Here is a 25,319-nt window from a genome sequence, read left to right on the forward strand (position 1 = left end):
GAGAAACCAAGTCTTATAATAGTCTCAAAGGTCACCGAGGCTGAGCCGGATTCACCTCAGGACATGCAACATCAGCTCTACACACCATGTATCGGGGTTAGGAGAAAGCCCCAGTGTATTCATGAGTCTCTAAAGTGAAATAAGAAGTAGGTCAGTAAATAAGAAGACTGACCTTTTAGTAATCAAAAGCTGTTCATGTTTTTTATTATATGGCCTAAACAACAGGTTTTTTGAAGTGTTAACTGATCTCAGTGTTTAGAAGACAACAGTACTACACCACCACATATAATAACAGGATGAACAGCCGAACTTCTGGCTGCTAATCAACTATTTTTAAGAGTTGCTTGCAAAAAACATATCTCCAATTGTGTTCATTTGCATAATCAATGTGTTTTCCAGGTAATCAAAATATTCTTAAAAAACAAACAAACATACTAGTAGGGTAATGCACAGATGATACTGGCTTTTGCAAAATTGGCTTTTTTGGTTTCATGAAGTAAGTTTTGTGAAGCATAACATGCAAAACTTTGTTTCTGCCCTTTTATCCAGGGTTAAAATTTCTCCATCCGCTTGCAACAGATGTATCCTCAAATATACACTAGTGGCCTCTAAAATACTGAGACTTTGATTTACCAAAACCAGTAGTGGGTACTAAAAGTTTTCAGCCTTCAAAGTCAGCATTGTTACTGTCAAGTCACAGGGTTATGTTATTGGTTTTGCACACACTACTGACGATATTTTTGTATAAAAAAGCATGTTTTTGCCACTTTAGCATACATTTGCACATACATTTGTTCATATATTTGTACATACAATTGTCATGCTCTCCTGCATAATTTATATTTCTTGTGTATTGTATTTTTTTTTTTTTTTTAAATATCATTATTGTATTTTTTTACTATTATTATTCTTATTGTATAACTGGCATTCATTGTGGGCAGCAAAGTAAGAATTTAATTGGGCAGGGAAACTCGTTTCTTTCTGTGCACATGACAATAAATACTTTGACTTGACTTGAAAGTTGGCTTGACTCTGGGGTGGTATCCTTAAAGGGACATATCAATATCTTTAGTGGGAACATTTATGTAGCATAGCATCAGAGTATATGATTGTTCCTTTGTCAATACAGGTATTAATGGATTGTGTCTAAGACCCTGTTAAACCTCTCACTAACATGCGTCTTGGCTGATCAGATACCTACTGAACACACAGAAAGACAGGTGTCAATGCACCCAAGATGCATTGAAAACGAATTGCAATCTGTTAGCCCAAACCACCTTCAGAAGTGGTCAGAGATGCATTTTGACCACAATGAACAGAGGTGTAAATACAGATGTTTTTGTAATCCACATCCAAAAGTGCGCAGGTGGAATACGGAAAGCCATCATCTTTAAAAAAAAAAAATATACATACTGGTAGAGTATGTGACATGTGGTATAGCGTCATCAGATTGCAATCAGATCTGAGGATGCAGAGTAATACCAGGTGTAAAAGTAATCCAGCTAAATCATATCTTCTGGATACAAGATGCATGGTAATACCAGGTGTAAAAGGGGGTCTCAGTGTACAATTTTCACATCCTAACCTTTTTATGTACGCAGAACTGATTTCCAAAATAGGATTACTGGTATTCTAAAAGAATTGAAGAACCTTACTTAATGTTATTAGTATCACCTGTATTAGTAACACCTGTATTTACCTGCTATTTCATGTGAAATGGCACCTGTGAAAAAGGTCTATTTAGAAGAGCAGAGATACGTCTTCGACCAGCACCCTGGTATTGGCTGCAACAGACTTTTGGCTGAAATTTGTATGCAATATCTTGACACAGTTTTGTGATCACAGTGAAGTTGAGAAGGTCATGGTCAAATGGTTGGCAGTCCTGATAGATAGTATTACTTCCTTTGAGAGCCTCCATCCATCCATGAGGGCCTTCATTAATAACATGGTCTTGAAATAGCATAAATCCGGTCTTACCAGGGTAAAAAAGAAAGAAAGAAAGAAAGAAAGAAAATATTGTACAGCAAGAAATTACTCAAGACAACTGGAATTGTATTTTAGTATGACAAAGATGCTACATCTTCAAACATCAATATGTTCGATTTGTTGTATTCTGTGTCATGTGTCTTTCCCCCTGCAGTCATCCAATTCCCCCTGAGGGATCATTAAGGATTCATTTCAATCATTTTACCTCATTAATCATTGTTATTGATTTTTAATTCAGTTTATTGATCATGTTCTCTCTCTGGACTTTCCTGTTGCCATTGTTCATCTGTAATTACTGTCAAACTGTTGCTCTTTGTCATGCATGGCCATTGACAGACTGTTTTTGTGAATGGGTTGTGTTTTGGTGTCAGGTAGTATCTGTGAGGAAGTGTTTCTTCTTGTTTAATGACAGCGCTGTTGCTGTTGAGACAGGTATGTTAGAAACAGCTTTCCTAATGCAAACACTCTCTCGCACGCGCACACACACACACACACACACACACAGCAGATTGCCTGAGGAGCTTAGCCGATTCGTTGTCAACTTCTAATCTTGACTTGGCAAAAAGCTGGGAAAGGTTAATATCTCAGTCGTGCTGCCAGTGTGTGAGCAGCCTGTGTGTGTGTGTGTATTTTAACCATCCTCATGAGGCCGACTCAATCCATCTCCTAGCAAGGGAAACAGTGTTGAAACAGCACAGCAAAAACCAAAATATGCTACACACCTGAGAAAGCCCATGAGGTGCCAAGAAAAGCATGGCAGATGCTCCTAGGATTATCACCAACATTGTGGTTAACGGTTTTGTTATTATTGCACACAGTAATACACAGAGAAGCAAAATAAATAGGATTGGGTAAACCTAGAAACACACATTCACACACATACACGCACACACACTGCAGACAGTACTGGAGGGAAAGAAGGGGGAGGAGATGTTGACATTCAAACTCTCAAAAGAGTTTTGTCCCAACTTCGCTCCCAGCTGAGAAGAGGCCATACTGTGTGTTAATGAAACTGTTCGATTAATATGCTTTGTATGCGCTCTGTGTTTGCTCTGTGAATGGATCCCCCTCATGCTAACGTACTGTTCACGTCAATACAGGGTTAGAGCCTCAGGAGAAATCACACAGTCTACTTTATAGTGCATATATAACCTTTTCATCAATAGAAATGCAGGGGGAGGATCAGCAGGGATGAGATTTTTGGGTATGTGACAAAATCTGAGTCAAAATGGTCCTCACCTCAAACTTTAAATTTGACCACTGTCATGCCAAAGAAATCCCAAAAGAAGCAATTAGCATTTTCCCTTTTAGCTGTGCCTCATTCTGAAACAGCATACAGACCATCATTCAATCTTAAAACTCTCCACTGAAAGCCAGGATGACGAAAACAATAATAACAGCAGTAGAGATAAAAACATATGTGGAATATATATTGATTGATACTACCAGTGTAGTAGTAATCATTACAATCTATAAAACTAGATCATATCAGAAAATAACCATAATTACTGGACCAGATGTGATTTACAATAAAACAGGAAAACTGACTTCATATCAGTGCAGAGCAACACTGCAGGTTACATGGAAATTAAATTGTTGGTCAGAATGATGATCTCTATCTGTGTCCAAATGTAGGCAAGGTATCAGAGCTGCAACTAATGATTATTCATTTATTCATTAATGATTAATCAAGCCATTATTTTCATGATTAATTGATAGCTGTTTGGTCCATAAGATGTTAGAAAATGGTGTAAAATGCTGATCACAAATTCCAACAGTCCAAGGTGACATCCTCAAATGACTTGTTTTGTCCCAACCAACAGTCCAAAACACACAGATATTTAGTTTACTGTCACAAACGACTAAAGAAATCAGGAAAGCTTCACATTTTAGAGGCTGGAATGAGAGAATTTGTGAATTTTCTTCTTAAAAAAAAAAAAAAAAAAGAGTACAGATCGATTATTCAATTAACCGTTGCAGCTCTACAAGGTATCATAACGAAACAAAAGCATGAGAAAAGGTGACCCCCTCAAAAACACACACACAAACTGCACAAATACACAGAAAAGCAACTGTAGAATAAGTCCAGCCTCATTTGTCTACATAAATATGCAATGTAGACACAATTAGCCAATACTCACACACTGATGACCATTCAACAGCCTCACTTTACCTTACACACTTGCCACACACACACACACACACACACACACACACACACTCCCTACCTGTCAACATCTTGAGTTGCAGCCATAGCCGGGTGATATCGTGGCACAGTTGGGACACTCGGTTGAGAGCCATCCTTTCCCCAATACATTTATGCTACTTAATACACATGGGCACACATTCACAGACTAACACACACACACACACACACTTAACACACATTCACACACACATGCCACATTGTCAGAGAAAGTCACGGTGGAAGTTCAGGCAGCCCATTCCGCCACAGCCGAGGACTTCAGCCGCTTACTGAGCTGTCACTCTCTTTCATCGCAGCACACATATACACACACACACACACACACACACACACGCTCGCCAACCCCCTCCGCACACTCTAACGCACACACACTTGCAAACAGTTGGGCCAGCCAGAGAGGCGGGGCTTCAGATGATCCGCCCATAGCTAGTTTCACATTTCACATAGACTCTCTTTGCAGACAGGCAGAGTAAGACTAGATGCGATGATAGAATTCCCTTAGATCCTGTACAATAGCCAACAAGTACACACACACACACACACACACACACACACACACACACACACAAAGTGGGTATTCAGGGTGAGTTGGGCTATAGCTTCTTGTCCCACCTTATGTCAAATCAACTTCCCAAGACTGATTATAATTATAATGACAATAGTGACTACAACAATTACACTGTCATCTTTCAGTCATCATTTGAAAGACATTTGTCAGCTATCAAATGCAATTTCTCACATAACAGATGCAAATAATGGAGATTTGAAACCTGACCTAAAGTTTTGTCTGTTACATTATGTATTGCAATTGTATTGTAATTACTTTACTTTAGGTGATCTTATTTTATGAATAATGTCAAATAAACAAACAAACAAAATGAACAAATAAATAAATAAACAGGTCAGAGTGGAAAATACATTAATTAATAGCCTGAACAGGCTTATAAATAGCTTATTCTAAATTCATAACTCGATTCATAACATTGTATTGTATTATGGCATTTCCATGTGTCACAATGAAGTACTTCTCATGTGTTTCTGTTGAATTGTGAAGAAAAAGCCCCAGAGGTAAATCTTTTAGTCTCATAAACGGCTCATGCCAGATTCATAGTCCATAATAGAGTATGATATCTTCTGATGCAGTTATAATGTAATTATAATGTATTTGTATGATGACAAATGCTGTGTTACAACAATGAACTCAAGTGTCATCAAATTACCTCATTATCACAAAATATTTGTATGCTTGCAAGCAAGATAAAGCAAGCAATAAATAAAAGCAACAAATAAATAATGACTTGGTTCAGCGTCACTGCACTGCAACTGAAATATTTGGCCACTCCCTTGAAATATAAAGTGCTCCATCATCACCATATCCACGCCGCCATTGTGGAAGTATGGCCATTATTGGGGAATTAGATTATTGCCAAATGCATGTCTTTGTTTTCATCTTTGGACAGAATGAAATATGGCCAACATTAGCCGGATACGGTAAAGAACAACTTGCCCAATACTAATCAGTTCTTGAAAGATGGTTTTCATTTTTCTGAGTGATTTTTTTGGATGTAGTTCCAGTCTACATTCAGAGTCTATTCATTTTCCTGAACCCAGCAGAAGGAAACACACTTAATTTTTATTTTGTCACATTTCAAAATTGATTAACACACTGCCACAGTCAGCAGATACAGCAAAATATGTGCAAGTAAACATAGCTGTCATCATAGCAGGATAATACAAAATACACTTTTAATTTGCTCCACCGACAATCTCAAAATGCATTAAAGAGCATCAGATGGCGGCTGTGGATCTGTGTCTTATATCCACCTCTCCATTTCATTCAATGTCACTAAAGCTGAGTATTCAAGTATTTTATAGACTACAGCTGATCTGCTCCAGTTACAGAACTGGTACATTGGAAGGTGATCTGAATCATATCCATTTTTGTCATGAAGGCAAATCTTTCTCCCAAAATTGGTAGAGTGTTGGGTTATCTAGTTCCCTGGTGTGATGTGAGTCCACATGGCGGTGAAACCTCCTCATGAGCTGCTCTGTGCTCCCCTGGGCTGCTGATCCACAATACTGGATTTCTATCCCTCTGTTCATTAAAGAAGCTGGATGACTGCATTCTGATATTTTTCACAAGCACTTAAACAAGAAATATGACCAATATACAAATATATCAATTAAGAATCACTGATCTGACCCTTTTTTTTTTTTTTTTTTTTGCTAATTATCAGGCAATTTTTGCTAACTGGCTGGTATTTGTTTTGCTGTGTCTGGTAATTTTCATGCATTTTATTTCTCCTTTGTATTTATTTTTTTTCTTCTTCTTTGTGGCTGATATTTTATCGGTGTTCCAGCACTTTTTTACTTTTTTCCTATGTTTCTGAAGGCAATCAAGTGAATTTGCTCAGGTTTCAAAGAGTAAAGGGGACACGTATCACATCCACAACATGAAGGACCTATTTTCTTAAACATTAAGTTAAAAGCCAAAGCCAAAGCAAAAAGCCATTTTCCACATAATTATGTGAGATGTGTAAAATGAAAATAAATGTACATTTTGTAAAAATACTAAAAGTAAAATACTAACATGCTTACTGAAAGTAAAAGCAGTCCTGCTGATGAAATCAGTTTGCAAAGTGTGCACATTTATCTTAGCAAAAACAATAATCTCCATTCCACCTGAATAAAAGAAACATCATGGATCACAATGATTCAGATAGAGCAAAAGCATAAAATCCAGGTGTGGAGTATCAAAATGTCTTGAAGATCTGATCACTCATACCACCTCTGAAGCTGAGCAGTGACGCATTTGGCCTCTGACAAAACTATGAATGCAGCGTGTCTCCACTCCACACATTACAACAGTGACGACCAAGATAAACACAAAAATCAAGCAAGGAGATGAACAGGTAACAGGTATCTCGGATGGCTAAATGCAAAAATGAATAACCAGGATACATTTAGATGGCGGAAAAGGCAAGATGAGACGCTTACTGACGTGCATGTCAATCTGCGTTTTTGCCAAGAGGAAAAAGAAATCTCATTTACTGGAGGCGCATTTTAACGTCAGGTGTACATCTAATCCAGCCAAATCCTATAGACACAATCCCAATACAAGACACACATTCTGCCAGATGGAAAGGAGGCCGCTCAGTCTCTTCCTCAGCTTTACACACACACACACACACACACACACACACACACACAGTGCCAATGGTAACAGCAGGGGGACCCAGTGTGCCTCACACTGAACCAGTGAGAGGCTGGTGAGGGTGTGAATAAACCTTGGGGAGCTCAATTCATAAACTCCCTGTCTGCCTGCTTGGGAAAACACACACATTTCTAAACTGTCATTCTGTTGCTCACATTCCATCTCCAATTCACTTTCTTTCACAAATACAAATACAACTGCTAACATTCTTCTTTCCCATACATAGATGGCAGCACACACACTCAAGTCTTCTCTAAAATGTGTATTTGAGTGTAATAATGCAATAATAATGAATATTACTGACACTACATGCCCGTATATTGTGGTTTTGTGCATATGCCTCTGCCATCCTGGGTTTTTCATAAGGTGTAATAGCTAGTAATGCACATATGCAAACCTTCTGGTTGGCTAACAGTGGTTGTCTCAAGATTAAATACCCTAAATTTGCAGCATTCTCATTTCCCTGTATTGTATTTTAATATTATCAAAATTTTCGGATGCAGGCTAATAATGTGTAAGATGGAGCAAACTTTCAGGGTTGTACCTCAGATTTACTTCATAACTTTTTTTTAGGTAGTTTTACCTACATGTAAGACAAAAATATGACCTGGGGCTTCACATTTTAAGTAGTTATTGAGGAATTCAATTACAGTGATTTTCATAATTTGATCTATTACAATATGTTCCAAAATGGCTTTATATTTGGATGTCTGTATCTCTGGAAAAAGCTGGACAGAAATCTATTGTTCACATTTAAAACAACATTGATATTGTGGTTATGAACTTTAGTCTAGCTATGGTCACATTTGGGATATGCTATTTCAATGGGACTCCCACAGCCTGTTTATTTAAATGCCTGTTTACATGCATATATCCTGAGGTTTTCTTGTGTGCTCCTTGATTTTCAGAAGGAGCTTTTACTTGCCCTGCTTAAACAGACTTAGTAAGAATGAAAGCATTTTATTATTGTGGTGTCTTATTCTGCAGTTTTACATCTTTCAGTTCATCAGCAGTGATCTACAAGAGAGTTTGATTCCCATTTCGACCTTTTGTAAAAAAGCAACAATGCCCAATGTGTCGAGTCCTGATGCCAAAGGGTGTTTACAACGTCTGTATCAGACGCAAAAGCGGCGTGACTAAGCTGCGGCATTTGACTGTAACCTGACTTACTCAGCTCTGCTTGGGTTTTCCACATCTTTGGGTTTCTCATAATGTAAACTGAGCTTACAATAAATGGGATAAGGTGGTTACATGCACCCGAACATGTAAATATGCTCACTGATGTTTCAGAATTAATGACTTATTGATGTAAATTGACACTTTACAGCCCTACTGACTTCTTCTTACCACAGCAAACAAGTGCAAACAACATTTTATTCTGTACCGGCCAAATGACCATGGCAGAAAGAGCAATGTCTGTTTGACTCCATCCAAATTCTGTCATTTCGGTGAAAAATGGTACTAGGAATGCCTGATTTGTGTATTAACATGAAAGACAAGCATGCGTTCCAGGGACAGAGCAGTACAGTAAAGGTCTGTCAAACGTGCGCATGCAGACGACCCTCCAAATGCCAACAAAGAAGTCCACTTAAAGAACCACTGTTGTACATTTTATTTAGTGAGACACCTGAGACAGAGGCTGAGCTGATTTTAGGTCAAGGGGAATAAGATTCATCAGCGGAGGACCTCGCTGACTCACTGCTGACTGACACATAGGGGATAATCCTCTCCCATCGCTATATGATACCATGGCTGGACACATACACATCCACAGAGGAAACCCCCACTGGCCTACCCCTATTAACCTGTCTGTTTCCGTGACGTCTGTACCACTGAAATCCCATCAACCGTCTCACTAGCCTCCACACACAGCAGACAAGCAAAGAATATGTGAAAGAAGGTGATTGTGTGTGTATGAGTGAGAGCACATGAAACAAGTCTCTCCTCAAAATAGACACATAACAGATGGATCCGCTGATGGGTTTTGAAACTAGGCTAAAAATATGACATGGGCTTAATTCCTGTTGTTGTGTGTGACAAAAACAGCATTGGCTTCATAATGGTGGGTCTGTATCTCTTATTTAAAATAAACTCTTTACTCACAATACAAAGAAATTAGTTTTCTCCACTTAAGCCCTAATGCAATCCATCCATCCACATAGCCTCTATGTGATTTGGCAAGGTTTCCAGTCTGTCACAATCTTCCCTGTCTACTTGTATCATAACACAATGAGGCTGGATGGGTGTTCTTTTGGAGCTCAAACTATAAACATTTTTCATGTGAAAAATTTTCCATGTGAAAAAGTTTTCATGTGAAAATCAACAGCAACAGCTCTTTGCTTCACAATACAAATACCTGGGAGCGAAATGTGTATTTCCTGTATGTTTGTATGTTATAGATATCAGAGATATATTTGACCTCGTGTCTGGAGGATGTTAACTGTGCACAGCATGCTCATGTTTACCTGTCCAGCTGCTCTGTGATGCTTTGCAGCAAAGACAAGCGAAGAGACGAGAGAGACAAAACATCTAATATTGATGAGTAAAACTTCCGCAGCTGCTCTTCTGGATTTCAATTTGATGTTAATTCAAAGTAAAGTTATTTTAACGTGAGCCTTTTCTGGAACAAAAAGAGGTCATTGTTCTCTTAAACCTGGATGATACAGGACAGTGTCACTTATACGTGTGTGTGTGTGTGTGTGTGTGTGTGTGTGTGTGTGTGTGTGTGTGTGTGCGCGCATATATGTGTGTGTGTCTAATGTCAGATTTAGATGATAGAGCATGTTGACTCTAGGACAGGAAATGGCAGAGGGTTTATAATAGTTCATTTCCCGTCTCTGGTGATTTATCCTCCTGCTGTGGCCATGGATTTACAGTTTCACCCTTCACATTCACATCCTTCTGTTTCTTTGCTATTACTATTTCCAAAACTTCAAAATCTGAGTACATCCACACATGTACAGCTAAAACCACTAAACTTTAAAATGTCTGAGTGCTTTAAATTCAACTCTGTTCAACTTCTCTTTATATGTTAGATATTTAATTTTTGTTCTTAGTAAGCAATGATTGGCAACTGTTGGCAACTAAACTTAAGACATATGATGGTAAATGCACTTCAGGGATTTAACTCAGTTACTTTTGAATACATTAATGATCCAGTTCAATTTTTTAAAATAGGATGGGGAAAAAAAACATTTCTGAAGTCAGTGTCCATTGTGTATTAGCTGCTCTTATATATTTTATAGATAAGCTCTAATTACACATGCATTTTCTATCAAATTTTGGATTTCAGCTTCTTGACGCTATTTTTTTATTCTGACACTTTAAAGTATTTATGATAAATGAATTGGAGTTATTGTGGGTGTTTCCTAGTTCCGTTTCAATTTCACATCACTAGTATGTCAAGCAAACTTACACAATAGACCTTTAAACTGCCAACTGCTGCAGCTGATGAATCTCAAAATGAAGAAAACATCCCCTCTGCAGCTTTCAGATCCGATTTTGTGTGTGTGTGTGTGTGTGTGTGTGTGTGTGTGTGTGTGTGTGTGTGTGTGTGTGTGTGTGTGTGTGTGTGTGTATTAGTGGGGGTCAAGCAACATGAGACATGCAAGGTCTTCAAAGCTCCTGAAATCCAAACAGTATGTATTAAAAATATTTTGAGATGCGCTTATGTTAATGTGTATGTGTGTCTATGGGATGCTGGCTAGACTAAAATGTGTGTGTGCAGGATGTAAAGGAGACCTGTGTGCCTCTGTGTGTGTGTGTGTGTGTGTGTGTGTGTGTGTGTGTGTGGGATGTAGTGCAGACTAGGACCAGACTAACTCCCAGATGGATTATTTATTTGAGGAATCGCACCCCCAAATCCGTGTCAGTAAAGATGAAACACTATTGGCTCCTTCCGTTCCAAGATCAAACACTATTGGTCAGCTGTAGCATAAACAGGAAGAGACCAATTGAGAAGTGACTCACAGGCTGAAACAACCAGCAAAGCAGAAAAAGGTGGGAATTAGAGAACAGGTTAAATTAGGTTTGCTGCTTTTGGCCTTTAATTAAACATTTGACAATCCATGTCATCAAAACTCTTTGATTACACACTGCAGTTATTATTAAAATGATCAATATTACATCATTTGACTCTAGGCTCTAATCCGAATTAATTCTGTTGAGATAATTTGATCAGACTCCACCTGAGTATGCATGAATATGCTGATGTTATTAATAAACAATTCAATGGAAAATGTCCCATGCTGGCCTGAGTGATGTTTCATAGGCTTTTGCACCCTGACAAGAACACAGTCTACAGTTTCAAATCAATAAATTCTTATATTTTTTGTGCATGAAAGAAGTTACATTAGAAATTACTGAAAATTGTCCTGATGTAACAGCTATTTGTAGCTTCAATGAAAAGATAAATGAACCAGGGTGAACCAGGGTGAGAAAAAAAGAAAGACATAGTCTGAATCAGTTTTGAAAACAAAAGAATGCTATGAGTCATTCTGTTTCAACTTGCCCCTCATACCAGTGATTTTGCATGTGTTGCATAATATCTACCTCACGTTTCTGCTCATCTTTTCCTAAAGTAAGTAGGCGTATATTAGAACTCCAAATTTCATTTTTCCTCCCTTTTATCCAGCCACTGGTTTCAATTCATTTCACTATGATATGAAAATGATCTTTTAGAGACTTCAAACTTTCTTCACACCAGTATTCCATCACCGTAATGAAGTCGTCCACATTCGTTTTCCTAAAAGCACCAGCACTTAAAGTATGTGGCATCAAAACAAAAGACAGTTTAACTTCATATCTAACTAAGTTAAAGGTTAGGTTGATTTATTATCTTTAGCTTATGTTAAAGTTATGCCCTTAGTGGGGTCAGGGTTAGGGTTAGGGTAGTTCCTTAGTATTTTCATATCGTTGACTCTGTTGAGGCTATACCCTTTTTCTTACCAGAATTGTCTACTCTGACCTTACCATTACATGGCCTAAACTCACATATGTGGAAAACCGTTTAAAAAAGTTTTTTTCATCTGAGCCCTTATGTCCATGCCACTTTTCAACACAAAGTGACGCCCTTACAAAACAGTAACACTCAAATCTTGACCCAACTCCCTGTACATTTTTTTCCCCTTTCACTCACACTTTCTAAATCAGAGTTTACAAATGATGCATGTTGTCCCAGACAGTCATTAGACCAATTTGCTGTTGGCTTCAGTCACGTACACTTCACAGGCAGCAGTCTGGGTGGCACTGTGGGATTTGAGTGTGTGGGTGTTGTGCTTTCCAAGCACACATGCTGAAATGAGGGATAAGACACTCCCATATCCCACCGCTCAACATGGGCAGTTTCTCTAAATGTCCGACAAGCAAAAGGCACAAGCTCCTTTTCAGTTGTAGCTGCACTTAGAAAATTTGCACATTGGCAACTTCAAAACCCAGAAATCCTATAAGTTAATGTCTGTAAACTGCACACAGCACGCTCACATTTACTAACCTGGCAAGTCTGTGATGTTGCACACTAAAAGAAACCAATATGACAACAGAAGCACAAGATCTAATGTGGGTTAGATCTTGTGCTTCTCTGTCCAGCTTCCTCTGGACGGAGCTGCTCATTGCTATTGAGGACTCACTTTGGCTGTCAACCTTAAAGGACCATAGCAATGAATGCTTGACTACATACCCACATTTTACATTACATCAAAACATTTGGAAAATCTTGCAGGGGTAAAAAAGATTTTACAACATCTAATCACAATCGCTCGATTTTCAAATTTGAATTGTTAGTTGAAACAGCCACCTTATAATGTTCTGCTTCTGCAGCTACCAAAGTCATCACCATTCATAATCCACAGAACTGATAATAGCCTGTGTCAAGCCAATGCTTCCTCGGGGACTGCTTTTTCTGGTGGAGGGAGTGTTTCATCTCGTCCAATTTCAAGTCATCAAAACTAGTGTTAATTCTGTTGAATAAAACTATGACTAAAAATATTCATCAACAACACTTTTTCCAGGAACAATACAAGAGTGAAACTAAACAAAAAATTAACCTCAGCTGACAAAAAATATGACAAGATATCATGCCAGAAATAGAGAAATGAAAGCACAGCTCCTGACCTCAGTTTCAAAGGGAACAGATATATGGTAAACTTTAATTTGATTCGTGCTGGACCCAAATATTCAACTATTCAGTTCCCAACCTTTTTGGACCCCCAAATTGATAAGCATCAGGCTGTGGACAATCATCCCCCACCCTTAGGCATCCCCATCTGATAAGATTTAGTTATTCCATAACTGTGTATACTGTAAAGTAACCATGAAGAGTGTAAAACCTATGAACAGAATAGTCATTCTTATATATTCTCTCATTGGGCTAATGTAAAATATTCCCCATTTTTCTGAGGACCCCCTGCAACACCTTCAAGGACCCCTGGGCATCCCTGGACCCCAGGTTTAGGACTGCTAGTCTAGGTAACCTGCCCAGGTTGAGGACACAGAGCCCAGAGCAAACTCTAGTTACTTGCAGAGCATGACTGTCAGGAAATTACATGACCTCCATTAACCAATAAAAACAGATATAAATAGGACTGATTGTTTTGATGTGAAGAGAATGGTACATTTCAACACAATAACAAGATCCAGTCCTTATTGAGTTATGACTACAGTGCTTTTTGTGGTCTAACGGGACAACAAAAAGAAAGAAATGAATAGAAAACACCAGACGGGAAGAGGAGAGTATTTCAGTGGAGAGTTGGAGAAAGAGAATAAAATGAACATGAAATGCTATTCATTCTGCATCTTTGCAATACTAAACAATAGTTTGTAATGTATGTTTAATTGTTTTTCATGAATTGCTGAGCCTATATCTAAGAGAATTTTCAGTCCGTACGATACAGATCATAAAGTTTTCTGAATGAGAATTCCAAACAATTCAAAATACCCAGTGTTTCCACTAAAATGTTGTTCTTGTAGGAGGGGGGAAACTAAAACTCTACTGAAAACAATAAAACTGTTTTAGGTGGGTTAGTAGCTCCTTATGGAAGGGTGAAGGTTTTAGAGATTTGCCACCCACCCGTGATGCTATTGGAAGCATATCCTATGTTCTCCAGTTCAATATTCTAACAACACACATGAACCCTAACCCACCTGAATACAGAACTGGGGAATATCTTTTCCAGGTTTTCATTAGGTGCTACATAGAGCTGGAGAAATAGGACCTTGGGAACATGGGACCCTGGGAACACAGGACCATGGGAACATAGGACTCTGTGAACATAGGATCTTTTGTCATGATAGATAGATAGACAGATAGATAGATAGATAGATAGATAGATAGATAGATAGATAGATAGATAGACTTTATTGATCCCAACCAGGGAAATTCTGGTACTTTATGACATGGGGTACTGGAAACTGAAAAAGTACCCTTAAGTAAAAATAAGTGATGGGACAGCAAGCTAAATTGTTTTTCTGCAAATGTCTTTTGATGTAAAATCCCTATTATGTTGTGGGTACTTACAAAAAGACGAAGTTGTTTGACCATACATGTGACAGAGGAGATGTAAGAGGTGACTCACATCCAGTTTTCTGGATCCTGTGACTGACTGCACACATTTTACTGACAGTCATTTATCTCACAGCTTCCAGAGAACCAAGCAAATGCAATACTGCTGGGAGGATAATGATAAGAATGCTAAAAAAAAAAAAAAAAAAAAAAATTATAAAAGTGTATAAGGTGCATGTAGTATCACCTACTACAGCTAAAGGTAAAATGTGACAAAACATTGTAAAGTAGCACCATTAAGTATTATGGTGCTACAGAGATGTCCTGGCCTACAATTTCCCAAATGTAAGACAGCACAACACCAAACAGACAACTTGTTTGGTACACACCTCAGTAAAAACCATCATAAATTATTGTCATTTTAATAGTTCCTTCTGTGAACATTTAAATTATAATACAAAAATTCATTTGTCCTAAAACTGTGCATCATATGGCCCTACCACCTATAATGTGACCCTCCAATAAAGCTGTGTCAGTTAATAAGCAATGTGTTTTATTGGGAAGTGGGTTGAGAGGGGCATGACAGTTGGATGATCAAGAAAGCATGATCAGGAATACTGTTTCGGTCATCTCAGTCACCAGCTGCCACTAGGGCTGAAAGTTAGTGGAAATCCCCATTAAAAAATTTTAGTTCCTTCTATAAACAAGAGACACTTGACCTGGCAAATGTCCTGCCATTTTTCTCCACTGTTATACAGCAAGGTGCTCCAAAATCTAATTAGGTCATGTAGTCTATACTGGGAACCGGTGGTGTATTTATAAAGTTTCTATTATGTATTGTTCTTTAGTGACTGTATTGACCAGAATGTGCCTCCAGGCCACCTGACAGCATAATGAGCCTACATAACACGTACGATTGAGGTGGAGGGACAATACAATTAAAACCCTTAAGAAGTAAAATTCAGTACTAACTTTCAAGAGTGACTGAACCCCAAACCTAAATCTGTATGACGCCTGATCTCTTATGATGAAAGGCAGCGTGTCTGGTCTTTGGTGGCACTCAGAGAAACAACAGATGATGACATCATCACCCATCAAACACCAGACAGTAGTACAACAGTAGTACAGTAGTACAATTCTATTTTACAGTAGTCAAACAGAATTATTTTCTTTTATTATAGGTTACATAATAAAACAAATGAGGTTTCAGCCTCTTCAGCACCTGTTCACCAGAGCCGTCATTAGATGAACTAATGGTTAACTAAGGCCAAGAACTAAGTTTATCGTCCTCATAAAATCATGACGGTGATCACACTTCCACCTGACTGCCTCCTTGACCAGAGCTCCTTAACTTTTGTCCTTACCTTTTCAGCAGAATGATTGAATTGCTTACCCAGTTGACGAATCAGCAGCAGGCACTATGCTGTTTGACCAATGAAAGAAATGCCTGTTACTGACTCATTTATATAATGACTATCCATGAACCCACAACTGGCTACAATGCAATGGCTACAAACAACTATGTTTCCTAGTAGGTAAATTTGCAACTAATTTTAAACAAAGTTGTGTATGCTCTATGTTCTGTTTTTCTGTTGAAGCACTGCAGATGTTACTATGGTTACATTGCATTGACCAAAATTTCCATCTGATGTAATTATCCCGACATGGTACGCGGCGAGAACAGCAGCAAAGTGAACTTGAGAAAGAAGAGTGTGAAAGTACAGGCCTGGAAAGAACCAGGGTCTTTCTCCCTCTCTCTCTCTCTCTCACACACACAAGTCAGATGCTGACAAGGCATTGAACTCAATCAACTTAAGAGGTCACCAAGGGTCCCAGAGGTCAAAGAATGGTCTCCGAGAGAGAGAGAGCAAGAGAGAGCCAGAGAGAGAGAGAGAGAGAGAGAGCAAGAGAGAGAGAGAGAGAGAGAGAGAGAGAGAGAGAGAGAGAGAGAGAAACTGACCAAGAGGGAGGAAGTTTGCCTCATGGGAGGGAAACTGCGATCAGTCACGATGGGTTATCAGTCAGTGAAACTCCATGGGAGCCTTGAAGGAAACAGCTGACAACAGGGTTCCATGCAGGAGAATTAGGGGCTAGGGTGTTGCAAAATTAATGTTTGGAATTAAATATTGCCAAGTTCATGCAATTCTGACCAATTGCTTCACTTTTAAAGTGCAAAGGCTCTAATTATTTGGGCTGATTCTGTGATGATTTTGGATATGAAGCCTAAACAAATGACTACAGTATATTCTAGAGAGAGGAAAATTAAATTCTAGAGGATAATGGTGCATGAAGATACTATAAAATTCAAATAGTTTATTTTTAGGGACCCAAGGCCAGCAAGATAGGGTCTTTAGAGGCCTTGAAAATCCTTGAAAACTTGAATTTGGGAAAAAAAAAATAAAATAAAATAAAATAAAAGAGCAGAAGGGCAGAGCAGAGGAATAAAGGGCAGGATGTATGATGAATGCATCAGTCACTCTTAAAAACAAAAAGGCAAATAAAGAATTGAACAAACAAAATTAATTTGCTTTACCATTATACTGTCCCAAAGTGGGAAAAATTTCAGAATTTTTTACTGTTAAATAGAAAAAGGATTGATCTGAAGGTGCACAAATTATGAGAAAGTATGACTGAAATGACAGAACAGTTCCAGTTCAAATACTTAAAGGCAGAGAATAAATACACCTCCTACGAACTGAAATGTGCATCTGTTCAAAATCAGCCTCTGAGCAACATTTCTATCTATTTGGGAATTTGAAATATATTCAACTACGATTTGGTGGTATTCTGAAGATTTTACACTTTCTCATAGTCATTTTCATATCAAAAAGAAAAACTGACATTTACTGCTCAACTCCAAAACACATTTTTCATCTTTGTGACACAGTATTTCAAGAATAGCTCATACTAAAAATACACATCAGACATGCTCTAAATACACACCTACACCCACAGGGAATAGGCAGGAACAAACGTGGACAGTTGTGACAGGCTGAGGAGATAAAATCACCAGGTAAATATTGTACACTTGCACACACACACATCAGCATCATCAGCGTCTTTTACACTGTAAACGCAAACACACCGTGCTCTGTCAGTCCTCCTTTCTCTCACATGCACACAGTCTACTGGGCATTGTACAGCGATATACTGTACCACCTTGAGTAAATAAGGATGTAGTATATTATTGTGTCATTACAGAGCGTACTTTGGTCTCCAATCCGGACTTGGGCCACAGGAGGAGACATGAGTGAATCCTCAGACATCAAACACATGCAGAAGCAATACAGATGGGAAGCTTTGCTCAACAAACACTTCTCCCAGGCAGCTTGTTGGCTGAGTTCAATATTGGGGGCGGGGCCAAAGAATAAGTTTGGAAAGATGAAAACACCAATCTGCAGCATAAGCCACTGACAAATCAAAGAAGCTTGTACATGAGCTTTGAAACCAAAAAGATTGATTTAAAGCAGGGGTAGGCAGCTTTCTGGAAAAGGCCAAAAAAAAAAAAAAAAAAAAAAAAAAAAGTATAATACAGCCGCCCTCCTGTGTCTCTCCCTCTCCCCAAATCATTCCCTTAGGTCGTCTAGCCTGACTTTATTAACACCCCAAAAATGATTTCTATGGCAAAGCAGCCTTCTGTTTTTAATGCTCATGAGGCTTTTGATTCATCACTTTTTTGCTGTATTTCTTTCATGTCATTTTATTTATTTTAACTAGTCTTGCATTGTTTTATGCCTCATTGCTCTCATCTTAACATGCCTGATGTTTTTATTTGCTCGACTGCAAAGCACTATGATGAAATGTGCTACATAAATAAAGCTCATCATTATTATTCCATGCGGAAAACACCAAAACTGCCCGAACAAACAAGATTTCCACCTCATAATCAACTCAACACACACGTAATGCAGTGACACATGCCTTATGCAGCCATCACAACTCACACACAGGCCTACAACACTCACTGTGCAGTCGCTGACAACACTGTGTGTACGCGAAGTAGCTCTCCATCTCCTCCAGCGAGATGCAGACAAACCTCTCGCCTCCATGCTGCGTCTTTCCCAGGATTTCCTTCATTTCACCCCTGCCTGCGCTCATCTCCTCCTCTCCTCCTGTCTGCATCTGAGCAGGTAGAGAGAAGAGGATCGCTGTCCTCGTGCTCTCCTCATTTCTGCTTCCTAACCCTCCCTCTACTCTCTCTCTCTCACACACCTGTTTTTAGTCTCTCCATTGATTGCACCACTCCTTCTCCTTCTGCCTCGCCCTCTGGCTGCATTTGTGTTGATCTATGTGTATGCACATGTTAAAATAAAGAGTACACATTTACTTCTTTACTGTGTATACAGCAAGCTTTGTGACTGCAATTGTCATTAACAACAATATTTAGTCATTTTGCATGTTTAGTATAATATCTACAAAACGCACACACTCAAATTTCTGCTAATGTTTTCCCAAAGATAGTGTTTAGCTATTTACTACAATTTCTCCACATTTTACATTGCAACAAACCATTCTGCAAATCATGCAGGGGTGCTAAAGATTTCACAACATATAATCAAATTTCCTCCATTGTCAAATTTGAATTTTTGGTTGAAAGAGCCACATGATAATGTTCTGCTTCTGAGGCTAACAAAGACGTGACCATTCATAAACCACAGAAAGCAAACATTCCCACTGGGATTATTTTCCCTGATAGGGGGACCATTTCACTCCAAACAGGAAGATGAAATGATCTCACCCCATCTGCAGATATTGTTGTTTCAATTAAAAAAAACATACATGTTAAAACCATTTTAAAAACAAACCACATGAGTAATTAAAATCAACACTTCACTGCAAAGAAATCTTCATCCTTAGTCATTTAATCTCATATCAATATTCAGAGTTAAAATCTTGATTTTCTTCAAACAATGCGAAAAAAATCTAAGTAGGATGAGATAATCCCACTTGTTTCCAAATGCTTTTCAACTTGTTTCCAGATTTTTCTTTAATCGCACCTTCTTGATTGATTGATTGATTGATAATGGGCTGACCTGTCTTATTCTGCCTTGTTTCAACATACTTATACTTGTTCCCAGAAAAAAATCCTGAAACAAGTGAAACTGCACTGGAGACAAGTGGGATTATCTCATCCCACAGGTGGATTTTTTCACTCTGAAGGTGAAAATGTGATCACGCTGAATGTGATCCTAAAGGACTTGTTAATTTTTTACAGTGTGGATCTCCTTTAAGTACCTAAACCTTAACCTCTAACTCTAAAATGAGGATCGACAGGTTGTCAGAGGTATTATAACAAAAATTTGCACACTCATATCACATTTAGAGACTCAGTCCACTCACCTTGCTCGTTAACCTGGGCATGTCTGTAATTCGGTTTCCTCTCTGCCGGGGGACGGCAGCAGCACAGGCTGGCAGACATGATAAACATACACGCTCTCTGGCTTTCAGACAGTTTGCTCCTCTAATCGATTTGTTTGCCTGTCTGTTTATCTGTCTGTCTATCGGTCTTATCTGGCTCTCCCCCATACATTTGGTGAGTGTCAGTCAGTCAGACAGTCGACCTGCCTGTGTGTTCCTTGCATTGGTGTATGGAGACACATGGTAAGTTATCAATTAGCCAGTCACTAAGGCTGTTTAAGTTAATCAATTAACAAGGTCACACAGAAAAGAGGGGGGTGCTCAAGGCCATAAGGTTCATAGGGAAGTGACAAACACTGCCCCTGCTGGTCATTCTCTACCACAAACACATGATAACAGTACTACTACTAAAACCACTGCTACTAATGATAAAAATAATGGTAAATGATAATTTAATGTAATTCAATATCAACATTTGGTTTGTTTTGCACAAATAAGTTTGCCTACTTTAGCCCATATTTAAAGGAATACATAAACCTCTACATGAAACTGTACAACCAAAAAACAAAGCATTTCTTTAAGCTGTTAACAAAAAACTATTATCTTGTACAAAATCAATGACACTGGTCATTAAAAATATTATAATTGCACAAGAGGAACAATTAAATCACGTGTGACTGAGCAAATGTGAAACTGTATAAATGGCAGTGTTTATTTATTTCCTTACTCATATATTTACTTATTTCTGATATTTGGTTACTGTTTTATTCATTTATGTATTTTGTTTTATAATAATCATTATACTTTTATTATTTTATTTTTTATTATTTTTATTTTATTTATTTTTGCATGAAAGGAAACTGTCCCACTTGTGAGCTTATGTTTAATTTTTTTTTTTTTTTTTTAAATATATATATATATTTTTGTTAGGTTCTACATGGGAATTAAATGTGGTTACATTTCATTATATGCACTTTTTTATTTAAATATGTGCTTTGTATGTTATGCAATTTCCCCTTTCATGAAGGTAAGCAGAGTTTTGACTGCAACTGCAAGAGGTTCACATTATAATTGAAGTTAACAAATACAGCCACACCACATATACAGCAGCCAGAGAGATTTTCTTTCTACATAAACAAGAGTTCAGGTAACCAGCTTGAGAGGAAACAAACTACAGCACTTCTGTTTGAATAATGAGGGGGAAACACAGCTGGAGGAATCTCCCTGTCCTTATAGGAAATCCTGTCCTGTCATCCTGTCACGCTGATTTCAATAACACTCAGTCTTACACACACGCCAATACTGTCCAGGCAAAAAATACAGTCCCAACCTGTGCGTTCATTATCAATACACACACATACACACACACACATACACTCCTAACCTGTTCTGCAGCTCAGTCCATAGCTCCTGCGTGTGTGTCTCTGGGTCAACAGGCTGACAGACACAGACACATTGTGAAGCAGGCGACTCAGCACGACTTGGGCTTCTTGAATTAACTCCAGAAGAGACATCGTCATATCTGCGTGTGTGTTTGTGTGCATGTATGTGTTTCATAGTATCCCTATGTGCATCTGTGTCGGTGAGCTAAATCAAATGCAGTCTCCCCGAGCCGCACGTCCCTAATTTAGGCTTGTGTGTGTTTGTGTTTGTATGATTGTTTATCTCACTTCATGTCCGCTGTGTGCAGCAGAGGAAGTGCAGGGTGGGAGTGTGAGAGCTATAACATAAACGCCGCTTCAGCTAATTATATTACCATGGTGAATGTGTGTGTGCTTGTGTATCTGTGTGTGTGTGTGTGTGTGTGTGTGCGTGTGTTTGTATATCAGGGTCATTCATTAATAGACACAGACTAAGCACTGAAATGTGTGATGTGGTCCTTTGAAGACATGAAAGCAGTGGCGACTAATGGTGTTCTATTAGCATCTACAGTGAAAAACGCTATGACTTGATTTCAAATGTGCACATTTGTTTTATATTCATCTTTCAATCTGAAACACTAATTTCATGCAGAAATAGGAACCTATTTTCCGACAGTGTCCCATGATTTGTCACGATGTGCATTTGTGTCACAGATGAAACTTTGAAATTGGGTCACTACAGTACCAATTGTATTAGAAAGGGATGGGATGTAGCTCAGGAAAAAAAATGGAAGCACAAAAATATCATATTAAATAAGCAATAAAACCAAATGGTAACAATATTGGGGTGAACATGTGCAAACAACACACCTACGTATAGGATTGTAGGAGTTGCAGTGAATTGCATGTTCACTTTTTGAAAGAAATTTTAGCCATTCATATGGACCTGGTGTTGGTCAATTCAAGTGTGATTTCTCGTTTGAAAAAACTACAGGGCCAGGTTAGGTCAGACCAAGAGGATCTCTTTAGAGAATGTTTCAGTCTGATAAAACTACATAGTTAGGGAAAGAAATTCACCAGTTGGTAGAAATTGCAAATGTAAATCTGACGATTGCATCATTATCATGTCTGGTCTGAACCACATTAGTTATAGGTTTCTCCAAAATGTCAACTTTTCAGGAATAAGAAATAAAAAAAAATGCTTTCAGGTTGATGACAACCTGTTTTTTACCTAATCCAGTGGGTTTGGAAGGGGTTTCATAAGCCTCTGAGCCCACCGATGAATATGCAAAACAGATGAAGGGGAAAAATGAAAATCGCCTGCTTTCCCATTCTTTTTCACTCAATAAAGGCATCACAGGATGTCAAGGCCAGACTAAAAATGTGTGGACCTGTTCCCAAACAACTTATCTGACAAATACTTAATGTATGCGTTTTTCTGCCATTAAACTCCACTGAAGATGCACTAGCAATATCTCAACTTGATGTCACACATCTGCATTTAGCCAGTTATCCACAGAAATAAGAAAAATATGCTACCAGACAACAGAATGTGCACAGAGATGCAAGATAAGGTCTTTAAACACTGTCTTAAAATGATGACCTGCTGTAGGGTGGATTTTCCTTTGAGGTACTGGATGCAACACAATCATCTATTTATAGCAGGAAAAAAATTATAAAAGGTAAGAAAAGCTCGTGACTTCAGAGTGCTCTGCTCAGAGCCCTGGGCTGACCTGCGAGAGGCTGCTTGGGGAAAGTGAATGAGTAGCCCTCTGAGGAATTACCAAAGGCACATACATATACATCTGCCCATGTTTTTTTTTTTTGTTGTGCCTTTCCGCAGTTTTGGGATTTCTCCCATTAATCTTTTGACACACATTTCCAATCTAATGAGTATGTTGTGTGGAATACAAGTTTCATATTAAGACGGAAAGACAGTCTAATCTCTTTCACACATTAATTTGGCTTCATTCTTCCTGCGCTATCTGGCAACCCACAAGAAACATCATCTTCAAAAATGATCAGCGCACACTGGCTCCACACTGAAAATGGATGTGACAAATTTTTGATTTGAGATGTGCGATTCATTCTCACTTTGGAACATTTTTATGTTCATGTTAGTATTAGCTGGCTACCAATATGACACTGTAAATATGGAAGACAACTCATTTTTCCTAGGAGTGTTTATACTTAGAATGAAGAGTACAATATATTTTGTATTGTAAATTGATATGTTGAACATCTTGTATTCTCCTCCTCAGGCTAATACCAACCCAGTCACCAGAATAAAACTGACATTTTCTGTTTCTGCAAACCATGGTTATGATGAAATGTCTGTGTTTCTGAATCAGTTGTCAGGGCCAGCATAACGCTCAATGCTTGACATGTGCAAATGTTACCTATCATTAGCTTCAGCCACTTTTTTTAACTTGTTAGCTGCCTTAACCAATTTTGTTAGTTTCTTTAGCTTGCTGCTCACATTAGCTAATGCTACCTTTAGCCATCCTCATTATAGTAAAGGTTAGGAAAAGGTCATGGTTAAGGTTAGGAAACATTAGCAAATTTTCACTAGTATTAACATGCGAGCATTAGCTAGCTCCTGAGTAAAAATCATGTTTTTCATTGATCCATCCATCACCCTAGAGTGCAGATCGGACCACATATTTTTTTGTCTGCCCCAAGACGAGAGCATGGTAATCGAGCCTGCCCCGAACCTGACAGGCATTCATTTTTTGTGTCCGAACATCATCAGTATGGTGCATTTGTGTGTGTGTGTGTGTGTGTATGTGTGTGTGTGTGTGTGGTGGGGAGTGAAGTATGAGCGAACAGAGTATTGATAGGGCATTTGTCTGTGTATATTATACCAGAGACGTTGAATATGCTTTAAGCCTCCCCCTCCCTGCTGCATCACATTACCTTTGTTTCACTGCATTTATCATCATCACACACTCACACAAACATTCCCAATTTAAACTTCAAAAGGTAACAAGGCAAGGCAGTCATGCACTTTTCATTACATTACATTCCAGCCTATTAGATTTATTAATTCATCAGGCAGAAGAGTCCCAGCCAGAAGATCAGGACGAGCCCTGTAAGCTCTGCAGTGGCTTCAAGACTTACTAATGACACCAAAAACAAACTGAATTATTCTGGATCACTTAGGGTAAGGATCGCTCTCCAGAAGCATCGCGGCATTGATTCGTTTTACACTTGAGTTTTCTACATAGTTTGAAGAATATGTTCATGACATTTCAATGTAGTTATTAACTACTTGTGTCATTAATAGAGTAGGTACTATGAACATAAGTAAATGCAAATACATTGATAAGAACAAAACAAAAGCTTTAACTCCTTATTTTACAGTAGTTTTCATGCACACATGATAAACCAATTCCTGATGTTCTCCACTGTCTAAAGACGATGGCTTTACGTAATCACTACCATCAACAGCAATAGAGAGTATCATCGTGTTTTTTTTTTTTTGTTTTTCAAACACCAAAAAAAAAAACCCTGCCACTTGGATGAGGAATCCCACTTGTTTCAAATGCAGTTTCACATGTGACAGGATTTTTTGTGGGAACAGGTATAAATATGTTGAAACAAGCCTAAATAAGGCAGATCAGCCACTAAGACCCCCAAAAAATGACATTTCATTTGTTTCGAGAACATTCTCGAAACAAATTGATTAGCACTGGA

The 25,319-nt window shown here is 38.3% G+C and overlaps 1 protein-coding gene across 2 annotated transcripts in view; it reads right to left on the minus strand.

The window, feature by feature from the left end:
- Positions 1-21,835, minus strand: part of mcf2la (mcf.2 cell line derived transforming sequence-like a) — an 82,828-nt gene extending 60,993 nt beyond the window's left edge. The window contains exon 1 of one of the 2 annotated variants that reach the window (XM_030068847.1): positions 21,647-21,835. In XM_030068847.1, coding sequence (XP_029924707.1) covers positions 21,647-21,806 — 160 coding nt within the window. In that variant the 5' untranslated portion in view covers positions 21,807-21,835. Of the gene's footprint in view, positions 1-4,214; positions 4,510-21,646 lie in introns of those variants that run through there. The other variant, XM_030068837.1, reaches the window with a different exon arrangement.
- Positions 21,836-25,319: the final 3,484 nt, after the last annotated feature.

This window comes from Myripristis murdjan, chromosome 2 (genome assembly GCF_902150065.1).
Source record: "Myripristis murdjan chromosome 2, fMyrMur1.1, whole genome shotgun sequence".
NCBI classification, from domain to species: Eukaryota; Metazoa; Chordata; class Actinopteri; order Holocentriformes; family Holocentridae; genus Myripristis; species Myripristis murdjan.